Source organism: Balaenoptera ricei, chromosome 1 (genome assembly GCF_028023285.1).
Source record: "Balaenoptera ricei isolate mBalRic1 chromosome 1, mBalRic1.hap2, whole genome shotgun sequence".
Lineage (NCBI taxonomy): Eukaryota > Metazoa > Chordata > Mammalia > Artiodactyla > Balaenopteridae > Balaenoptera > Balaenoptera ricei.
The window spans coordinates 187,712,869-187,736,891 of record NC_082639.1 but is presented as its reverse complement, the minus strand read 5'-3'; the positions used below and the strand labels follow the sequence as shown (position 1 = coordinate 187,736,891).

General features: G+C 32.9%; 1 protein-coding gene across 11 annotated transcripts in view; it reads left to right on the top strand.

The window, feature by feature from the left end:
- Positions 1-21,166, top strand: part of KCNT2 (potassium sodium-activated channel subfamily T member 2) — a 379,220-nt gene extending 358,054 nt beyond the window's left edge. For 9 of the 11 annotated variants that reach the window (XM_059942834.1, XM_059942832.1, XM_059942830.1 and 6 more), the window contains 2 exons: positions 16,157-16,241; positions 20,835-21,166. In XM_059942834.1, the coding sequence (XP_059798817.1) occupies positions 16,157-16,241; positions 20,835-20,946 (197 nt within the window). In that variant the 3' untranslated portion in view covers positions 20,947-21,166. Of the gene's footprint in view, positions 1-16,156; positions 16,242-20,834 lie in introns of those variants that run through there. The other 2 variants (XM_059942857.1, XM_059942854.1) reach the window with 2 other exon arrangements.
- The last annotated feature ends 2,857 nt before the right edge of the window (positions 21,167-24,023 follow it).

Genomic DNA, 24,023 nt, shown 5'->3' with positions numbered 1-24,023 from the left:
GATTTTTCTTGAGTAGGTGTCGCCTGATTCAAGAGAATGACTAGATTTCTTTTGACCTATTGGATATGAGACAGAAAGGAGAGAAAAGGGAAAGTCAAAAGATGACTTTTGAGGGCTCTAGCTGGAGCAAGTAAGTGCATGGTGGTGACATTCACTGAGCTTAGAAGAAGGGGAATACTTTGGGGGTGAAGATAATACATTTAATTTGGGTGCCTGGAAGATTTCAAATGGATAATGATACATAAGAGGCTAGATTTCTGCTGTCTGGTGCTCAAGAAGAACAAATGAGATGTGTATATAGACTTGGGAGTCATCAGCCTATAGATTTTAAGTAAGGTCATAGAAGTAGATGGAATAACCCCAGGTGAAGGACTACAAGAGAACTCTAGAAAATACTTTTCTGGAATGTTAAGGGAAGAAGTATTTTCTTTATAAAACAAGAGGCTGAAGTGTCTAGAACTGAATTACCCAAAAGATGTGTCATAGTACAATAATATGCTATCAGTTGGTTACATGTTTTATTGTTACATCGATTCTTTATACCTTTCAAAGGCCAGGTGGGGCCTGGGTTGGTCAGAAGCTGGTCACTTCTAGTCATAAGTAGGTTTGTCTGCTACCCCAATGTAATATAAAGTTGTATGTCCTATGTGTTTTATGATATGAAAAAAATGTTGAAATTTTGCAGTAGAGAAATGGGAGGGAATGATTAATAGTGCAGAAAGTATAGTGATAGGTCATTGCTGACCTTGGTGAGGATAGTATCAGTTGGATAGCATGTATGAAAGCCAGATTTGAGTAGCTTGAGGATGAATTAAGATCTAGATATAGTGGATTTCATATATTAGGGACCTCAAGATATTGAAAATTTAGTCTCTGTCTTATTGCTCCATGATCTATTGTTTCCATTGCCAAAGTCATATCACGGTTCAAGACGTATGTTGAAATTCCATCCAGGAGGAAGGAGGCAGAGACCAGAGAAGAAAGGGTTGTCTCCTCAATTAAAAGATATTACCAAGTAGTTGCGTACACCATTTCCACTATGTCCCATTGGCAAGCAAGTATGTTTCATTTTCAGTGGCCTAAATCTAATATTTAAGAAGACAAGGCAAATGTCTTTTGAGAGACAACTATTCTCTGACTCAGTGGATGTTTTTTAAGAAATTTCATTGTGAAGGAGAGGTGAGAAATCTGGAAGAATCTGGATGAGAAAGTAGAGAGGGAAGAGGGACTACTTTTTTTTTTTTTTTTTTTTTTAGAGTCAGAGAGGTAAGAGCATGTTTAAATAAGCTTAAGCCACCAGTGGAGAAGTTGAAAGAAAATACAGGATAGAGATCACAGTTGGAGCCCTTGCTTAGATACTTGGAAGTGAGGAAAAGCTGACTGTTTTAAAATGCATAAACAGGTAGGTATTTTGACAGGAAGTTGAGTAATATTTCACATGATAGTAAGAGGTATAATCATCTGTTGAGAATGATGGCAAGAGTGGAAGGGTGAGTGTTTTAAAAATACGCCAGAATGTTTGCAGCTTCAGAGGAAAAGGTGTCCTTTCTGTGCGAGACTAACCTTTCTGTCTTATTCTTGATTTAAAAAAAAAAAGTAATATAGAAAATTTCAAGCATGAATAAATGTAGAAAGAAAAGTATAACGAACCCACGTATACTCATTTTTCTGCTTCAACAATTATGAACTCATGGCCTATTTTCTTCCATGTATATGCCCACCAATTTCCTTCACGTCTCATTAATTTCAGGTAAATTTCAGGCCTCATATATTTCAGTAGATACCTCTATCATTTAAGTACTAGTTTAAAAAATATAGCCACCTACCATTTTCACACTTAAAAATAATTTTAATATCATCGAGTATTCACTTGTTCAAATTTCCAGTGACCTCAAAAATGTCATAATTTTTTTAGACTTATTTAAATCAGGATTAATGAAGGTCTGTGCATGGAGATGGGTGACAAGTTTGTTAAATCATTTTTAATTTCCCTCATTTTGTATTTTTCCTACTGCAATCTATTTCTTGAAGAAACTCACTTTCTGTCCTTTGGTTTCCTAGACTCTGAATTTCCACTCTAAATTGGCCCATTCTATTCCCTGCCTTTTCTTTGTTTAACCATTTTTTGTTATTATTATGAACTCCTAGATTTAAATATATTTTATATGTTTTAATCCATATGTTATTAGATTATTCATCATGTTGTTCTAAATTTGGCCAGTGGGAGCTTCTTCAAATAGCCTCCTGGGTCCTTTTGTCACGACATCAACCGTCTGTGATCGACTTCCCTTGCTCTCTGTAGGACTAAATGCTCCCCACATAAGCCATCCCTGCAATGATCCTGTCTCTTTTAGTGGGAAATGGTATTTCAAGATTAAACCAAGTTTCAGAGATGTTCATTTGTACTGTGTTTGTCACTTTTTCTGAGTTTTTCAGTCGACAGCTAAAAGATTAGGTAGATAGATGATAGATAGATAGATAGACAGGTGATAGATAGATAGATGATAGATAGATAGGTAAACTATTTCACCAGTTCATATGGATACTTACAATTAAAATGCAGGCTATGGGGATTTTATTTAACTTTTTCTGTCCTATATCTGTACTTTCTTTTTCCTACACCTAGATTACTGCTTGTCAATAACAATAGAAATGATGGAATTATAAAAAATCATATTGTATTTTTCACAATATACATAAAACAGTCTCAGAATAATAATATAATGCTAATATTAATACTATAATTGCTAAAAATGCATTTTTTATGCATTCTTTACTTTGTAGACTAGCCCAATAGGGATGTTTAGTAAAATTATTCTAAGTCTTGGGAAAGTTCTTTTTTTTTTTTAATTTTATTTATTTATTTATTTATTTATTTATTTATTTATGGCTGTGTTGGGTCTTCGTTTCTGTGTGAGGGCTTTCTCTAGTTGCGGCAAGTGGGGACCACTCTTCATCGCGGTGCGCGGGCCTCTCACTATCGCGGCCTCTCTTGTTGCGGAGCACAGGCTCCAGACGCGCAGGCTCAGTAGTTGTGGCTCACGGGCCTAGTTGCTCCGCGGCATGTGGGATCTTCCCAGGCCAGGGCTCGAACCCGTGTCCCCTGCATTGGCAGGCAGATTCTCAACCACTGCGCCACCAGGGAAGCCCCGGAAAAGTTCTTCTTGATGTGGTTATACTATCAATTGGATATAAATTTAGACTCATTTCTGTTTTCAGTGTTTAAGAATTGCTTTTTCTAAAATTTAATTTTGTTTTTTAGTTATGTAAACTATGTACACAGTCCAAAGAGAAATATTTAATACAAGTCATATTCAAAGAAATTTAACATCTGTCCCTGTCACTGCCACACAATCTCCTTCTCCTCCGTGAGTAACCTTTTTTAACTTTATGGTTTATCCTTCCATTTTTAATTATAAATTATGATAGCATCATATGTTCCTTTCTTTTTTTTCCCCACATTGCTTCTTTCGCTTAACAGTATATCCTGGAGATCACTGATTTAGTAGAATATAGAAATAGTTCTTATTTCTTTTTACAGCTGCCTAATGCTCCATTGTACAGATGTATCATAGTCTATTAAGCTAGTCCTTTCTGTCTTTTCTAATTACAAAGTCTTGCAATTTATAGGCACATGCCTACATCTTTCTGTGTTTTTTCTCAGTGTGTCTTTGGGATGGATATCTAAAAGTGAGATTACTGGATTAAAGATTAAATGTGTATATACATATAAAATTTTGCTATTGGAAAAATTTTCCTCCTTAAATATGTACGATTTTGCATTTCTGCCAGCAAAGTATGAGAGACCGTTTTCTCAAAACCTTGCCAACAGAATGTGTTGTTAGATTTTTGCATGTTTTGCCAATCTAATAGATTTTTTTAAGTGGCATCTCAGCATGCCTTCTTATTCTGATGAGGTCAAGCATCCTTTCATGTGGTTAAGAGTCATTTTTAGTGAATTATTTATATCTAGCCAATTTTTATAGATTTATTTTTTGTTCTTAATATTTTTAGTGGTGCTTATATATTAGGTAAATTAGAACTATGGATATTAATTGCAGCTATTTCTTTCTCAGCTTAGTCTTTTTCCTTTACTTTCATTATTTAATATTTTAATCCAATTTTTAAAACATTTGCATTATTACTGATCAATTTTAAGTAATAGGAACACTTTTCTCTCTTCCAATTTAGAGAGAAATTCTTCTACTTTTTTTTTTCAATTACTTATTTGGTTTCACATTTTGCATCTAAATATCCCATCTGTTTGGAATTTATCCTGGTATATATGGTGAGCAAGGGAACACAGTTTTGTATTATCGAAGATATTTTTTCATATTTAGTTATACAATACCACTTATTAAAATGCACACCCCATTCTATTGATTTTTAGATCCTGTTTTAGCAGATCCTAAATTTGTACTTGTTATTGGGTCTATTTCTATACTTTCTGTCGTGTTACAATGGTCTGTCTGCCTCTTCTGACAAAAACACCTACTGTTTTAATTAGAGTCTTTGATATCTGGTAAGGCTAGGAGCACTGCACTCTTGTTCTTCAATATTTGCCTAGCTATATTTGGATGCTTCTTCTTCTGAATTAATTTTATAATTAGCTTGTTTGCTCCAGATGAAAAGAAAGGATTCTTTTCCTATGCTTTTAATCCTACTTCTTCCTGGCTCCTTCAAATCCAGATTCTGTCATCTAATCCCACTCTTTCCTAATCTTTCATGTTTCTCCCTTTCCTTTCTCTTAGTTCCTCTTCCAAGGAAATCAGGTCTCCTTCCCGTAATCCCAACAGAAACACACACGCACACACACGTGCATGCACACACACACACCCCTTAGTCTTCACCTTTTCTCTTGTGTTCTTTCTTTTATCTACTAATTACATTCCATGTCTGTGCATTATTACCTCACATTTACTCTCCACACATTTCTCCTTCTCTACCCCTTTTCTGAGAACACTGTAACATACAAAGGATTCTTATTTTCCCTGCTCTATCTACAGCAATAGCCTTTCCTGGATTCTCTTTCTCTGTCCTCTTTCTGAATTTAGCTTTCAACTGTTTGCATGAAAATTACTTCAAATGATCAAACTTGTAGAACAGTGCTGCTTTATAAATGATACATTAGAAAAGTTATTTTTATACTATTTAAAGAAAAACTTACTTGTATCTCAAATAATAGGAAATCATAAAGTAACACTGAAAAAAATGCTTAAAATCTAAAAAGTCACTAAATTAATATTTGATAATTAACCGTGCTTCCTGAAGGCATGGATTACCTCTCACTTGTTTTTTATAGTATTCAATTCCAGAAGAAAGGTAATTCTTAAAAACTAGAGGATAACATTTTTAATATTTCCTGACATGCCTACCTCTACAGGTTAGGTTGAAATACTATAAATGCTTGTGTGTGTATTAACTAAGATAAACATATACCTATCCCCAAAAAGACATTAATGAGGTAACAGGTATATAATCCCTCACTTGCAATTTTAAAATCCAAAATTTCTGAAGACTGAATTTGTAAGCAGGTTTGACACTAAAACTTGTATAAATGCTGAACCTGATCCAAACTGCTTGAAACTCTTTGTATCCTTTATCAGATTTATGGTGAATATTCATATGTTTGCTACAGAAATATGAAATTTTCTGTTGCTTCAGGCCCAACTGAGTGTATTACATGAAATACATTATGTGCCCAATATTACTTTCTAAATCTAAAAATTTCAGTTCTGGTACACATCTGGCCCCAAGGGTTTGGGAGACAGAATTTGAGGACCTGCCTGTCTTGGGAAATTAAATAACATGACAATCTACAAATTCTGCCTGCTTTTCATTGAAATTTTTTTGAAAACATCTTCGATATAACTTTAAAAACTTATTTACCTCAAAGATCATGGCATTATATACTAACTGGCCATGTGTCCTTGGGTAAGTCACTGTGTCCCTGAACTTCATGTTCTTCAACCATCAAATCAGGGTAATCAGATCTTCCGAAGGGGTGAGATATGAAATAATAGAATGCATGTGACAAAAGATTTTTCAGTCTATAAACTGTGCTGCAAATATATAGTTATTTTTTTTCTGTTAATAACTGGCATTATTCTTTAACAATCTATTTGGCTTTCATACTCACTAAGAGCTATTCTTAAAAACTGTTGACAGATTCTTAATGATTAGCACTTAGAATGATGCATTTTTTAATATTCAATATATATATTATAAGATATTTTGTATTATATAAAATATAATATATTTTAATATTATAAATCAGCAAGTAAGTATTCCTGGTGTGACCGCTGCTACAGATTCTAGCTGATTTTGACATGGTTTGTTTTACGTTTCATACTGTTAGTAAATGAGGGAATGCCAAGGGGGAAAAAAATGAAATCCTTTTAAGTGACAAAGAGTAACTTCTAGTTAGACATGGCTTTCATTACATCCATCAGGAAGCCTTAGTTTCTTTGTTAAGTAAATTCATAATTTGCCTGAAATAATGGATGGGTTAACCAAGAGCTTTCTTTATAGTTAATATGGTGACTTAATTCTTAGTCATCCTCTTTCTTATGGGATAGAAGCAAGCAAAAATAACAAGAAAGGATTGTTATTCCCACCCAAATGTATGATATATATGGTGATGGCAGTAGTAGTAATAGTAGCAGTGATAGTAATAGTAAAACCATCAACTTCTATTTTTAGACTCTTTTATAAATCATTGACCATTTTCATATAGGCTTTTAATAAAAAAATCCCCCAAATTCTAAACAATAGGTCAGGTAACTTTTTCTAGTAAAGGATTACTTACAAATTTATCCTAAAACAAACTACCAAAGAGGGAAAAGGCATCAAACCTAGATATTTTTCTAACGTGTTTTACAACATTTAGTATTTAGGAGGAATAACATAAGTATCTGAGATCACTGTAATGACTTCAACAACAATTTATTATTTCAAAAGAAATTGACACTGGATTTTTATTGATTTTTGAAATATGTCATTTTCCATCTCCCAATATAAGAGTACAATAGTGTTGACATGCACAATCAGTATATACTGCTGGTATAGATTTCTAAAAAATGGACGATTTAATGTTTCTAGAAATGACCCATTCTCACAGGGTGGCAGGCAGACACAGAAGGATAAATCCATGGTTTTTATGTTAATCTCATTCTGTATATAGAATGTTAATAGAAAGAAACATAATGGTTTTCTTAATAGTTAAAGTAATGAAGCTTTCAAAGGAGGTAATTGGTGAGCTGATAATGATTTATGGTAAATGAAATTATTTCTGCAATGAATTTTCCATATATCCCTAAAGTAAAACTATAAAGTTTTGTTTCATAGAGTCATATCATATCCTTCCCAGAACATTAATTTCTCAATGATATCAATATTTTTACATAATTTAACACCATGGTTAACTTAATTGCACTTAAATATACATATATTTTATCTTTATAACTGGAAATTCAAATATTGTGTTTTGGCATAAGTGTAAGTGGCCATTTGAATAAAATAAAATATTTTTTTGTCATTGAGAAAAAAATTTAATTGGTTGAGTGAACTTTTTACTTCCAACATTTTATTATGAGTTGAGTATAAATAGTCAATGAGAGCAAAGAATGAGCTTTCGAAATGCTTTGAAACAGTAAGAAGAAATTTCCATTTATGATGACTGTTTATGCTCTCAATTTAAATAACTAGAAAAAATATAAATCAGTGTGTGCAGATGTTGGAAAAAAACTAGCATATAACTTTGTTACCCGAGAAAAGGTTAACAAATGAGTTGAGCTTTTTACAGGCTGGAAGTCATGTAAGTGGACCCCAAATTAGAAAATATGACCTGTACCAGTAGAAAAAGATCAATCAGCAGAAACAGATTCAGAAAACACGAATATTAGGTAGTTATTACAGTATTGTCTATATTGTCTATATGTTTAAGATGGTAGAGGGAAACAGGAGAATGACAAGGAGAGAAATTGAAGATATGAAACTCAGAGTTTAGAATTTGTAATGCAGTGTTCAAAATAAAATGTATACTTTTATTTTATTGATGGGATGTACATAAGAATAGCTACTGCAGAAGAAAATATCAATGAACATAAAGCCATAGCAATAGACTATCCAAAATGCAGAATAGAGAAGAAAAGAAAGAAACCTTGAAAAAATAGTGTTAGTTACTTGTGGGACAATATCAGATAATCATGTAATTGGAGTACCAGAAGGAGGAAGAGAATGGATATTTGAAGAAATAATGACCAACATGTTTTTCCAAATTTGATGGGAACTCTATTCAAGATCTAAGAAGCTCAGTGAAACTCAAGCAATATAAATATAACAAATAAAATAATGCCAAGACACAATATAAAAAGTTGCCGAAAGCCAATGATAAAGCACCTCAAAAGAAGCCAGAGGAAGAAGTATTTTTTTATTTTGAATGAGAGACAAATAAAAGGACAATAGCGAACTTCTTGTCAGAAACTTCTCAAACCAAATCACAGTTGAGAAACTTCTTTAGAGTACTGGAAAAAATAGTCTACCTAATACTCTATACATAGTAAAAATATCTTTCTAAACTAAAAGCAAGTAAGGACAGTTTTAGGGAAAAAAGCTGAGAAAATTTGTCAACAGCAGCTCTGCAGTCTAAAAAAATTGTTCAAAGAAGTTCTTAAGATAGAAGGAAAATGATGCCAGGTGGAAAGTTAGATCTAAACAAAATAAGTATGTGGGAAAATGTAAAAGATACATTTCTATTTTTAAAATTTTGTTCAAAGATAATTTACTGTTTATAACAAACATTGTAAGGTTCATAGCATATATAGAAGCAAAGAAGTATGGCAGTAATAACTCAAATAATAAGGAAGAAATAGAACTATAATGTAGTAAGCTTGTTATATTACATGTGAAGTGGTGTATTATTTAAGAGTAGATACCGAAAAGTTAAAGCTGTATATTTTAGACCCTAGAGCAGGGGACAGCAAACTGCAGCACAGCAGTTTTTGGAGAAAAAAAAAAAGCAACCATTCTTGCTAGTTTTTGTATTTTTTATGGCTGCTTTCACTTTACAGTTTAAAAAGTTTAATAAGTAAAACAGAGCTCATATGGCCTGAAAAGTCTGAAATGTTTATTATTTCGTTCTTTACAGAAAAAAAAATTTGCCAACCCATGATCTAGAGAAACTACAACACAACTAAATCAGAGATATAACTAATAACTAATACTGCAAATAAAATGGAATGATCATATGAAGAGCTTTTTAAAACCTCAATTAATCCAAAGAAGGCAGGGAAAAAAGAAAAGAGGAGCAAAAAACATCTGGGACAAGTGAAACACAGCTAGCAACATGGTAGATTTAAACTCAACTATATTTATATTAAATATAAATAGACTAAACATTTCAATTAAAAGGCAGAAGGCATCAGATGGGATTAAAAGAAGCAATATCACTCTGTGTTGCCTAAAAGAAGCCCACTTAAAATGTGAACAAAGAAATAGATTAAAAGTAAAAGCATACAATTATATTTCATGTAATCACAAATCCATAGAAAACTGGGGTGGCTATATTAATATTAAAGTAGGTCCATACAATAACTTGGATGCCTGACAAAAACATTACACAAAGGGAAAAAAAAGCCACACAGAAACACACTGTAAGATCTTAGCAGAGTTATTGTTCATAGAAATCATTGATTCTAGGGGTTGGAGGTGAAAGGTGGGAATTGACTGCAAAAGGGTAAGAGGGATCTTTTTGTCATTATAGAAATGTTCTGTGTTGTAATTATGGTAGAGTTTGCACTATTCTATGCATATATCAAAACTCATTGAATGTGCATTTGGAATTAATAAATTTCTTACTTTGTTTTACCAATAAGTCTATGAGATAAACAGAACAATGATGATTATCCGAAGATACCTTAAATGATATGCTTAAAATCATATAGGAAGTTTACAGTTAACGTGTTAAAGGTAAACATATAGACTTTGCCTATCTTGTTCATTGCTGTCCCCAGATTTAGAATTATTTGTGACTATAATCATGCCCAGTTAACATTATTAAATGACTGAATTAGAGAATAAAATAATGAATATCATGTGATAAATTATGATTATCAACTAATCATAAAAATGCCTCTGGTAAGTCATACGGTGGTACTACAGGTTAGCTGCAAAACTGAAAAACATGCTATATACTTATTTTTAAATTGTTCAGATAATACGTTCAATACATTTTTTTTCAATCTCAGATACTATTTCAGGTGAAGTACCTGAAATTTAAAGTAGTGTATCCAACTACTAAAATGAAAATAAATAAGGTCTTTCCAAAACCTTTTGGACTTTCTGTATAGAAGTGTATTTATTTTACTTTTTCAGATTATCAGCTAGACCATAGTTTTAAATTTAGAAGTATTCACCTGAAAATATATTGAACCCATTATTTGGGAATGTAATTAATGTTCTATTTTTTAAAGTGTACCTGTGTCTGTTACTTTGCAGACAATCTCTACTGTTTCAGCCCACATCACTTAATGTAAAGTATTGTAATAGTATTTTCAAAGAAACTAGCATTTATTGAGCAGTTTCCATTCACTAGGGACACATAATAGCTCTAAAGGTCAATACTTGTTTAGGGGAGGGGGGGCAGTGGAGAAAGCATTTTAACAAAACAAAACTGAACCTGAATCATTGAAGAAATAGTATGTTTTTAGACACATTATTCACTTTTTTTGAATTCTCTATCACATTAAAAAATAGCAAGGGGGTTTTGGTCTTTTACTATTTATACAAGGTGGTAATATAGTTTTTTAAATGTTAAGAAATATCAAATACTCCATTTTAAAGGAAAATTGAGTCTAAAGTAACTAGTTTTGTGTGTGAAGCTAGTAAGTGATGGGGAGGCTCATGACAGTTGAAAATGAGTGATTTCTGAAGCTTTGCTTTGTATCATTCTTGTTTGGCTAATTGTTTCATCTCATCTTGATTTATGGATGTTTATATGAAGGGAGGTTAAGAGAGTATACTTCTTGTTTTTTATCTTGTGTATCATAAAGTAGTTACAAATTATCGAAAGGTAATGAAAATCATTTTAAGTAGAGGTGATTAAATATATTTATTCTTTTATCCGTACCTCTAGCCACCTTTTTTTCCCTGAAAATAGACTGGTAAGTTCAGTAAAATGAACAAAATAGTTGTACTCATAAACACAGTTTGATACTAAACTGGAATACATGAACCAGTTAAATCAGCACTGAAAAACTAACCCGTTACATAGGTGGATAACACATAATGTGGATGGAAATTCAGGTGAGGTGAAAGTGAAATCATCGCTAGGTTGTGCTATTACCAATTATTTGGACTGGACCCTGTTGAGGAGATAAGCACTGTGCAATGGAGAGTATTTTCTTAGGTATTTCTTGTGTCACTGAAGAAAAAATATGCTCTCACGCTGGTACAGACGAATTTCTTCCTTTTTACTTGCCTTTTCCATCAGCATTCAGATATGCTGTGGTGTCCATCCTAAAACATCTCCATCTCTTCTTCCCTCCCTTCCTCCCTCCTTCACTCTGCTCTCCCCTCCCCTCCCTTTCTCTCTCTATGGCTCTCTTGCTCTCTCAAGCTCTCCATCTATCTTCCCCTCCCTCCTTCCAAATTTCCTGTATTTCCATTGCTCCCAAGCCACCATCATCTCTCCCCTGGGCTTCTGTACTATTCGCCTACTATCCCTGAGAGCAAATTTGAGCCCTCCCAAAGTCCATTTCCCACAGAGCAGCCAAAGTGATATACTCAACACAAAATCAGATCATGCCTCCAAACCTCCCATCCTTACAACTTTTCAGTGGCTTCCCTGTGCCTTTAGACTAAAATTCAAACTTCTGATGAAGGTCTCTAAAGCTCTCCAGGGTCTGGACCCAGCTTGCCCTTTCGACATTGTCTCCAATTAACTCCTCCTTGTTTAGTCCATTCTCAAGGACCTGCTTTCTGCAACTTAAACTCAACTATTTCAGCCTTTCCCATTTGTTGTTCTTTGTTGCAAACTTTTCTTCCCCTATCTTTGCATGCCAACACCTTCATATCACAATATAGGTACAATTATTATTTACAAGTTATGGATTGAATTTGCCTGCTCTGATAATAATAAGCAACCTTTATACAGCACTTGATATTCTGAATCAGAATTGATTCTAAGAACTGTATATTTATTCTGATATATTAATGTTAAATTATACTTATTATTCATTTATCATTTAATTTTAATAATAAGATTTAAGACAAAAAACTATTGCTACCCCATTTTACAGGTGAGGAAACTGAACAGAGAAAGATTAAGAAATTAAGTAATGTGCCTAAGGTCTCCGCATAATTGGGAAACCAGGATTTCAATGCAAGCCCTCTGGTTTCATGGTCTTTGTTCTTAACAGAGCTTTTCATTGATGCCTTTGTATTCTTTGAAATGCTTCTCTGATAACAGTACACAATGGATGTGTGTTTTTGGCAGTCTTATTTAACGAAACCTACACAAATACATGTAAGATTTAAATTTATTTTATCAAATTTTATTCTCTTTTAAAACTGCTTTTAAAATACTTCAAAAGGGACTTTTTTTTTTTTTTTTTTTTTTTTAAAAAGGGACGTTTTAAAAACTGAAACAAAACAAAAATATGAAACTCGTGTGTGGAATGGGACTCAATCAATTATTATATAAGAACAATAGGAATATACACCTATATCCTTTCTGTTATGATCTATTTACCTGAAACACTCTATGCAGAGTATTTCCTATATGAAGATTTCAATTGAATAATTACATATGCTAATTAATACAGCAAAATAAGTTTCTTGGTAAATACTACTAGTAGTTGTTTAACTTGACTCTCAAATTTCTTTTAAAGTTTTCAGTATTCTACCTCATTTATTTCAACTTTTCAAAGAAGAATAGTTTTATTAAGATAAGTATGTCAATGTTGAACAATAATTTCTATAAGACACTTTAAATGATATAGTGCTTTTTATTTTACCAAGGTCAGAGATTGCTTATTAAGAACACATTGAATATCCTCACAATAGATTTCCTTAGTAGATATTTTTGCTGGGTAGGAGATAAAAATCTCAATTCTGTTTCATGAGCCAAATTTTCCTAAGTAAATTTATTTTCTTCGCTAAATATGTGATTATACTTGTGGTAAAGAGCCTTTTGATCTTCAGTTGGTTGAATCTGCAGATACGGAACCCACAGATATGGAGGGTCAATCTGCAACTTTTTTTTTTTTTTTTGGCTGCCTGCACGACATGTGGGATCCTAGGTCCCCAACCAGGGATCGAACCCACGTCCCCTGCTTTGGAAGCATGGAGTCTTAAGCACTGGACCTCCAGGGAAGTCCCAAGAGATTTAATCCATTCATGTCTTTGCCACCACCAATGGTGATGACTATGATAGGGTCTTAAAAATACAGGAAACCTACCATATTTCCCCCTCCAGAATTCAGAAATAACTAAAAAATATGTAGGGAATAACTGGTAGAGACAAAAATACCAGACTTGGGGCTGATAAAACTAGATTGTTGAATGTGATTTTGATAGATGACTACAATGGGCTTTTAAAAGCTCACTGTCTAATCCTTAAACATAAAATCACAAAGTGAAAGAGAGTGAACTGTAGGACTTCCAGACAGAGCAGCACGGCAGAGAACAAGCAGACAAGGGTAAACCCTACAGCAAGGCAGGCATCAGAAGGAAAGAGAGAACAGCTTTGAACTCAGCAATTTATTTTAATTCTGTTAACACTGAGGAGGTCAGTGAGGGGTAGGTGAGGAAAGACCAGGAGTGATGAATTCTGACTGCGATGTTACCCACGTTTCCATATAAACCTTATGGGATCATTGAATTGAGCACATCAGCAAAATGTTTGCTCCAATTCCTGGAGTCCATGGCAAAACAAAAATTTTCAGAAAGATAAAATCAAACTATCTACTTGAACAGACACGATAGTTATATCTAGTGCTGTAAAGTTCTCAGTTATCTAGACAGTTTTTACATTTGTAACAGGCATACCAAGTCACAAATAAGATTTTGACTTCATCCCGGAACCAAAAATGAGTACAACATCATGTTAATAATCAAGGAGAAGGGTTGAGTTATCAATATTAACTGAGAAGTTATTTGTTAAAATTGTTTTCCCTCTAATGCCACTGTTCAATAATGTTCACTGCTTTACATAAGAGACTTCAACAGTGCCACTGTTTACATGAGAAATTGAGTTATACATAGCCAAATAGGTGGAGATTTTCTAATGGCCTATCACATTTCAGGGCATCCTGCTTTAGTCTCCAGAATGCACTGTTAACCTCTGTTCTTTTGTTTAGCTATTGTGGAAATTCACACAAGGGGGAAATTTCTCAAAAAGAATACATAAGTCAAAATTGCTTTTTATGTAGAAAGATGATTCTGATAATCTTCTGCCAGTACAATATGCTTTGAGTTGAAATTGCACCTTATTTGGAGTAAGCTCATCGTTATATATTCATTGGAATTCCAAGCTCCAGCTGATTGAATTAGCCGTCCACCCCGTCCCCCAGGTATGATTGGCAGATTTAGCAAGTAAAAATACAGGATTCCCAGTTAAATTTAAATTTCAGATAAACAACAAATAATTTTTAGTATAAGCGTGTTACCTATAATAGTTGGGATATATATATATATGCTAAAAAATTGTTAATTTTTAATTTGAAATTCAGATTTCACAGGGCATTCTCTATTTTGCCTGGCAACCTTATCCCCATGACAGGATACAGCTCCTTGTGTCTGCCCCTGGAATATGCAACCGAATATATTCCTTTATTTGAGTATTAATTTGATAATCTTATGATTATAATAGCTTTACTGGCAAACTTATGGTGGGTTCGATTATACTGCAGTTTATCTTTCTTGTAAGATAAGGATGTTCATTTACAGACTTAAGCATAAGGCACATCTGGATATCAACTTGAAAGATCATAAGCAAAATTACTGTCTTTCACAGTCAAGTGACAGGTTTCTAGTTAAACCTAGTGGTAGATGTTATTTTATGAAAATAATATATATTTTCCAGTGTAGGAAATTATCAGGATCAGCTATGTTGGCCTAAAAAAGATCTTTAATTTTAGGCAGCTACTTGAGTATTGATATATCTCTATTAGCATGAAATATATTCTTAGATTTTGGATCAAACTGCAAAATTTAGTACTACTTTTAGGAACCAAGTTTGTCTGCAACTGAAGTGGCTAGATGAGTACTATGGCTCTAGAGCAGGGTTTGAAACAGTACCCTCCCAGCCTAAAAACTTTACCCTTGGGAAGATTCATATTTATTATGTGTCCATGTGGCTTTATATTTACACCTTCTCATAGCCTTAGCAGCTAAAAAAATCTCAATCCCAAAGCTATTTTCTTTTCCTTTTCAGTGCCGATTCAGTTCTCCATACTTGAAGTCTGATGATATTTTCAGGGTGAATTGACAAAACTTAAAGGGCACAGCTTTTTATTTTTAAAATATGTATTGTTTTAGAGAAAAAACAAAGGATCCCGTGGTACACTTCCCTTAAAACTTACAATTGAATTCTGTTCCATGGGATTCTTTGCATTTGGCAAGAACATTACCATGTCTCATATCAGATATATCATGTAAGGAAGTCAAATGTATTTAGGGCCTTCGTGCTTTTTAGGTACATTTCTGTTGTGTTTATTAAACACGATGACATTAGATGATTTTTCGCAGAATTCCCATATGAATGTTCCTGTCTGGGATGGCCATTTATAACCACAATTTTTTTTTATAATTATTAAAGCATAATAAATTAAGTAAACATCCTGTCTAGCTATTTCATTAACAGAAATACTTTTTCAGTGTAATAGCTTACAAGGTAGATTATAACTGTGGTTGTTCTGAACAGAATTAGATACTTTATTTTTAACATCTATTGGAACAAAAAATGAGTCCCTGTCAGATATTTCCAGTGGCAGTAATTTGAAAATAGCCAAAGTTATATACACAATCCTGCTGTGGACAAAACTATAGCAAGTTATTGTTGACAGCTCTATGGTTTGAAGATAAGACACTCTACAATAATTCCTGTAATTTTCTGTAAGTGGTATAACAAACTTGGCATTTATTTATCTTCTAGATGAAATGAACGATCATCAAAGTACCCTCTCCTACATCCTGATAAACCCATCTCCAGATACCAGACTAGAGCTGAATGATGTTGTGTAAGTTGATCTCACATAAGGCATGTATTTTCAGAAAACCACTGATTTATTTACTTTCATATTTTTATTTCCACCATAATAGCCCCTTATCTTTCTTGCGATACAAATGCTTAGGAAATCAAAGTCTAATTTTTGTGTTCAATAGACAAATGCATTTTGTATATTGCTGTGTGTAATACTATATAAAAGCATTGTAGGATGGTAGAAGTATAAAAGAAGGAAAAAGCAGCATGAATTTTGTATTTTGTGAGCAAATATACATTTGGACAAATAATAGAAAATATGTGGAATAAGAAGAGATCAACTCAAAGGAAAACCTAAAATATCCCACACTAGCCAGTTTGAAATACCTGAGAGTTTCTCAAAGCCAAGGTAAAATTGGTCAAAACCCTTATTAGGAAAGGATCTATGGTAGTAATTTGATTCATCAAAAACTATATGTTATGCATGTTCAATTGTACTAGTGTTGCCTTAAAAGTGTGCTCTATAGGAACAAATAAGGCATTTTCCCTGATTTCAAAGTGTTTGCATTCTAATTAACAAAACTACAATTTAAGCATAAAGTTTTAATAGCAATATATATATGACTTTGTCACATGACTTAAGCATTGCTTAAGTGAGATGGTGCTTTTCAAAACTCAGGAGAGAAGCCATTATTGTGAGCCACAGGGATTATAAAGGATGACGGACTTGAACTAGACACTCAGGGTAGATGGAATTTGTGCAGGTGGAGAGAGAGGAGGGGACGTTCCAGAGCAGGGAGATGGCTTGAGAAAATGCACTGCCTGGGCATCGCATAATGCGTGCCAGCTGGCAATACTACAGAGCCCAGTTTGACCAGAGTAAAAGCTTTGTATTATTAACATCTCTGTTGTTAATTAGTTAAACATAATATTGGCAACATATTAAACCTGGCTTTGGAAGGACCTTAGATGACAAAATAAGGAATTGATATTCAACCTTATAGGCAATGGGCAGCACTTGGATATATGAGCAAGAAAGTAGCAGGATTTTAGTAAAGGCATTTTGACAGTTGTAGGTGTAAGCCTAGGTGAGAAATTCCTAATAAGAATCTGAGCTTGAGGTTCATGGTCCTAAGGCTGAACTGCACCAAGGCCTGCTTACACAGGGTAGTTAACTCCAGATTGTATTGGTGACATAAAACAGATGCCAAAGATTCAAAAGTCTTGGTGGGTGTTAGGTCCACAGGATGTGTTTGTATCTATAACCTGGAAATAAGTAATAAGATCAGTGACTAGGAAGAGTGAGAACATTCTGTGATGCAGAGCGTAAAGTGGATCCATGCAAGTGATTTAGAACTAAAGCTAGTAATATGCCAGCAATTAGATGCTGTCAGTTTCGTGGGAGATTTTGGCTAGGGTTGGAGGGTTCAATTTTTTTTAGAAGAGCTCTGTAAAAAGCAATAGAATTGATTGGCAGGATGGAGATAAAAATCGGTCATAACATCTGGATGATGGATTGTAAAAACAAGATCCTATGGAGGTAAATTTATGGACAGAAAGAGTGAGACTTGTTCATTGGTCTGGGAATCGGAAAATAAGGGCTCTCACATGGCTTTCAGATTTCAAATCTATGTGATTGCAAAAGAAATTACTGCTTCACTGAAACAAGTCAGTATAGGGAGGCACTTTTTCAAGCAGGAAAGAGCAGATGTTGGGTATGGAGAAAAGAGAGATGATGAGCCGGAGTTTAGGTACATTGTTCAATGTGCCAAGTGGAAAAATCTAGAAAGCATATAGAGATACAGTACCAAGCTTTGGAAAGAAGCTAGTTCTCTATAGAAACTAGTTACTTCTCACCTTCTAAATGAATAAAACTGAAAAGAGAATGATTTTTTGAAAAAAGCGATACATAAGGAAGAAAAAGTAGAAGAATGAATATTGGTCTGCTGAGTACTGCTCAGTTTTAGGGCAAAAAGACGAATGTGCTTCAAAAGCTTCTTAGGAAAATACATCAGCAGGAGTAACTTTGACCCAAAATCAGTGTGAAAAGATTTTTATAAGGCACCTAAGATACAACTAGCAAGTTTAATAATGCTTTATTTTGCCATCTGATGATACTGCTTAGAGTATAGGAACTTGGGGGAATCTGATGAATGGTAATTCCAGCTGCCAGAGTTCTTCAGGCGGCTGTCAAAATTTATATCTAGTGGGGACGCTGAATTTTTGCAGCACTTTAAGCTAGATGAAAATATCTTATTTGTGATGCACCTGACTTTCAACTGCCCATTCTGGAGACTTCACTTAGTATATGACTGTAATACAACAAAACTGCTCTGTTTTTCTTGTGTCCATATTTACACGTCTTTCTTCCTTTAACCCATAAAATCAGGCAATTTTATTAAATCTGCCCTTGTAGTCCCAACTTTCATATGTCTCTTTTTCAAATTATCAACTATATATATATTTTTTCAAGTTGGGCTTACCTTATTTTTATTTCATAACAAATTGTAAGTTTCTTGAGCCTAATATAATTCTTTTCCATGATTATTTTTGATGGCATGGGAAGATAGTGTTAACCTTTTGAGTCTATGTATCAATACAAATCCTTCCATCAGACAGATTTTATAATTCAAAATAATTCCTGAGACTTTTTAAAACTGAAACATAAAAATAAAGCATATAATGTTACAATATATACAGGTAAAATAAGCATGGAATTTTCTGCCTTTTGGATGCTATTATTTATTATTAATTTTAAGCTAAAATATCAACTTGACTGCTATAAAAAAAAAAAGAAAAACTCTTTTTGCCATGATCTGTTTTTTTGCATTGAGATAATTAAATTTTAGTATAACTGGAGCAAGAAAATATGCTACCATGACAAGCAGTACAAAAAATGCATTTAAGAAATTTATTTTATTAGACTCATACGTTTAGTAGTGATTATAATAGGGAAAGGAAATTTTGCAGCTACATCAATGAATTTAGGGGATAATGGATTATACTCATAACTTTTATGTTTTTCTAAAAAATTACTTTCAAAGGTTCATTTTAAATGAAGGTGCAACAATAATTTGATTCGAAGAACAATAAATCACTAGGTGATATGGTGTTAAAAAGCTTAATGTGCACTATTAGTTTTCTTCATTGATCTTCTATGCTATTGATATTCAAAGTAATTATAAAGCAGGTGGTTGGATAACAAAATCTAGTTAATAGAGCCAAGGACGCTAATCTCAACTTTCATTTGATCCAAGAAAATAGACTGTAGTGCTTGAAATTGCTCTTTTAAGGGACATATTTTATGAATATTTTTCCTTTGGTTTTTAAGAGGAGAAGTACAAATCTTCATTAGAGTCCCCACTTTTAAAATAGTTTCTCCATTTATTTTGTAACTCCGAACATTATTATAAAACTATGAAATACTAATTGCATTTGCACCTGAACAAGACTTTTAGAATGCTGCATTACATATATTTACTTTCCTTCTCTCCCTTCTCCAAAACCTCAGTGGCTTCCAGTGGAAAGCCTTTGGAACAGAAATAGAAAATACTTATCCTGAAACTTAAAGTCCTTTATTAGCTGCTTTCTATGTTTCTTCCTGAATTTACCTACCATCATCTCCTGGTCTAACCGGTCCTCTAAAGTCAAACTCATTTTCTAAACCTGTTGGGAGTATCCTTTTCTGTGTCCCATTTCCTCTCCGTTTGTCTCCACTTAAGCCTGGAAAGCCATCAATCCAACCTCCTCGATAAACTATTCCCTCATTCACTGTTGTTTTTTTCGTCTTTCTGTGATGTTTGGAATTTCTTTTTAATCTTTCTATGTGTTTCATAAATTACACTCTGTTAATCCTCTGCAGGGATCAGAAATGTATGGTTTTTTGTATTCCCAGGACCTAGCCCAGTAGTCCAGACATGCTCAAGAAACGGACGCTCATGTCACTTGACGGTCTGAAGTAAAACATGTCACTTGAAAAAAATTCTAACATTATCGAAATGTGTGAGTTTGGCAGGTGAACATTTTCCTATTTACTAGTAGAATGAATTGAGAATTATTTTCTTTGTCCAATTTCTTACTATAGCATAACCTGAATTTTAAGTTAATAAATTTCCCAAAAATTAAAATATTATCTAGGCATAATATCCTCCAGAGCGTTTATGAAATCATTAATTTTATAGAATCATAGAATATTTAAATTAAAAAGCCTATAGAATAATGTAGGTCAAATTGATTTAGGAATGATAAAATTAACACTAAGAGCAGTTGAGTAATATAATCATGGCTAGGATTTAGGTATCCTGATAGAAAAATAGCCAAAGAAAAGAATAATAAATCAACAAAATACTAAAATAAAACATAAACTTTTGAAAAGACGGAGGTGGTGAAATGGATCCTAACTGAAAGATAATGATTCTTCATTCATCCACATTCATCTTGATAATCTTCTTAGGTGTAGAATTATTACAAGCCCTTGCCAAATAAACAGCAAGTCCTTCCACCAACGTTACATAGAGACAAGTTTCGATAACCTTAAACACTGAACAAATAAATTTAAAGTAACAATCTAAAGTGTCAATGTGAACTAGTTTTTTTGATTACAGTTATTTGCCTTGTTTTCTCTTCTTAGATACTTAATCCGACCCGATCCACTGGCCTACCTACCAAATGGTGAACCCAGTCGAAAAAACAGTATCTGCAACACCACAGGCCAAGACTCTCGGGAGGAAACTCAGCTTTGATAAAAAAGAAAATAAGAGACTTTTTTCTCCTACAAGGATCTTGCTTGAAACAACTCTAAATCTTAGAAAAATAAGAGTGTTGCTGGCATGAAATAAACTAGATTGGAGTATATCCAATTCTCTCATATTTAAAAAAAATCTATTCTCCTAGAAGTTTAGATTATTTTGAAATTTAAAGTACTGCTTTGTTGGTACTCCTCCCATTAATATTTGAAAGACATCAATGGAATGATTTTGAAAACCTAAATTGAAACACAAAAATTTGAACCTGATGTTTCATTGTTTGACAATAATACAAACTGTATGAAGCCAATTTTTAAAAAGTATTAAGGTTTATGAAAGTAAACTAGAAATCCAGTTATATTTGGTGCGTCCCAATGGACATAGAAGATTGTTGCTCCCCTTAAAGTTAAATGTGTCCTATTATATTCTTTAAACTTGCTGTTTTATAAAAATGAGCTCATCACAAGTGTCCGGCCTTCTCTACACAGATTAACAGACAAACTTGTGTGGCTGACTTTTGTGTAAGAATCATAGTTTGCTTTAGAATATGAATCTTTAAGTCATTTTACCCTTTTTGTTGACTTTTCATATGATATATTCATTTTAGAATTTGAACTGTTCATAGCATGTTTTATTACTCTGGAGAAACCAAAACAAACAAAAAGAAATATTGACTACATGAACTTTTCCCTAACTTTATGTTTAACACACGTTGTATGCCAAGAACAGTATACGAAAGCAAATATTTATTGTTCTCCTAAAAGGATCCTAACATAGAGAATACTTAAAACACATTTGTCGACTTAAATCTAATCTAAGAATTGAAGCATTAATTGAAATATTCAGTAATGATTTTCATTAGGCGCTTGAGCTTTAACATTTTTTATATATCTATACAGTATATTTCATTAGAAAGATACTTTAAACATAAAAGAAGCAAAATTATACTTTTTATAGAATACAAAGAAATTTCAAAACATTAAAAGTCCTCCTTTATGCCTTTAGTATTGAAATAATATTACACCAAAAAATGTTATATCAAAAATTTTGATCTAATTTTGGAAAGTTATCTATAGGAGCTATGTTTTAACATTGTGAGGAAAAAGCATAAAATAAAAATAAGTAGGTTTTGCTGTTTAAATGTAAGGTAAACCATACATAATTTGACAGTTATAAATAAAGAAACGCTGACCTTTGGCGACACCAGTGCTTTTACCTGCATTGCATTATTCCCTTTCAGAACCAAGTTGAAAAGCACAGAGCACAGTTTGCCAGGTAGTTGAAATGCACTTTTATTCCCATAAAAAAGACATTGACAAATTTAAAAAGATATTTTTCTTCCAATTTTTTATATTTTTATTTCTGAATTTGACATTAAATTTTAATTCAACAGAAAATAGGACACATAAGACTAGAAAGAGACATGTTATCATTTCTTTTCATAAAGAGGCAGATAAATTGAAAGGAAAATAGAAGGATTAAAAATAATAAAGCCTAATATTTCCCCAATAATTCTATGGATATAAAAATATAAAACATAAAGTGTGAAATTATAGATTATATAGCCATTGTATAATCTGGCTTTGAGAATATGAAATGCCTATTTGTTTAGTATTTTACATTACTCTCATTTTAGAATGACAAGAACATCAAGAATTTCCCCTAAAATAGGGAGAGCCTGTATTTAATTTTCTTTAACTATACAGGGAAGTAGAATTTATAACAGGTTACTTAAAATTGGAAGCATATCTTAAAACAAAGATTGTATGCATATGTATGTGTGTATGTTATAAAGACAGGTGAAATATATTGGACAAACACATATTCACATGTAAAATTTCAAACTAAAGGTGGAATTGAACAAATACATGTAATGGAGAACAATAATAAGTTTGATGAACTTTTTTTATATTTGCACATTGATATTTAAGTTTGATGTTTCTTTGAGTTGCCTTTTCTTTACTCCATTACAGTTATGTTTAGGAATAAATGTAAGATTTTATGAATCTTCTATTTCCCCGCAAGATCTCAAGTTGAGTATTTTTGCATTATGACAGTTGTCAAGACTAGGATTTTAAGCTAGGACCTGACTATATTTCCTATAACACTAAAAAATTTGTTTCATAAATTTTACAATAATTATTTTTGATTATGAACATTAGCCCAAATTTAATATTTGACACAATTCATATTAGCTTGCTATAATAATGATAGTTTATTAGCTTTTCTGTTATTTAAAGAATAAAAACATACTTATAAAAGCCTTTTAACAAACAGTTGCCTTTTTAAATACTTACACTTGCATATGAAAATAAAAGATGAAGTCAACATTAGTCCTTGTAACCCTATGGGATTTGGTTCTGTTTATTGTCTATGTACCATTTTGCTACCAGTTACACTGAATTGCTTTAAAATAAATAATAAAATTATTTCTGATGATGAAAACTCTTGATGTGTTTTGCCAAAACTTGAGGTGTTTAGACAAATTATATTTTGATTTGTTGCAATTATATTTTCATTTGTCACTTTAATATTTCAAAACCAATATAAGCATGAAGGTGATCTCGTTGGAAAAGATAGCCATAAATAAACTCATTGAATTACTTCTTAACATAATAGCTACTGAATAACTATGTCACAGGAAAAGGGAAGGAAGGAAGGAAGGACAGGGAGGGTGGAAAGAGAGAAGAGGAAGTGAACAAAGGGAGGGAGGGAAAAGTAGAAAAGGAAAGGGAAGAAGAGAGAAGAAAAAGAAGGCAAAACGAAAACAATGTAGGTGCCAGAAGAGAATTTTTTTTTTTTTTTTTTTTACAAAATGGAAGATAATGTCTCAATACAGTCATTTAAAGGCCAGAAAAGCACTGGTTAGAGAAAATAAAAATTTTAAATGCAAAGCTAGACTTTTGATCTAAGGAAAATGGAATAGAAACTTTTCTCCCCATTCCTTCTAAGTACAGGTAAAAACCCTAGATATGAAACTGAGCAAAACCTTGTGGGGCCTTCCCAGGAACAGACACCCCCCCGCACCATGTCCCAGGAAAGCAGTCAAGCAAGACAAAATAATAATAGTTCAA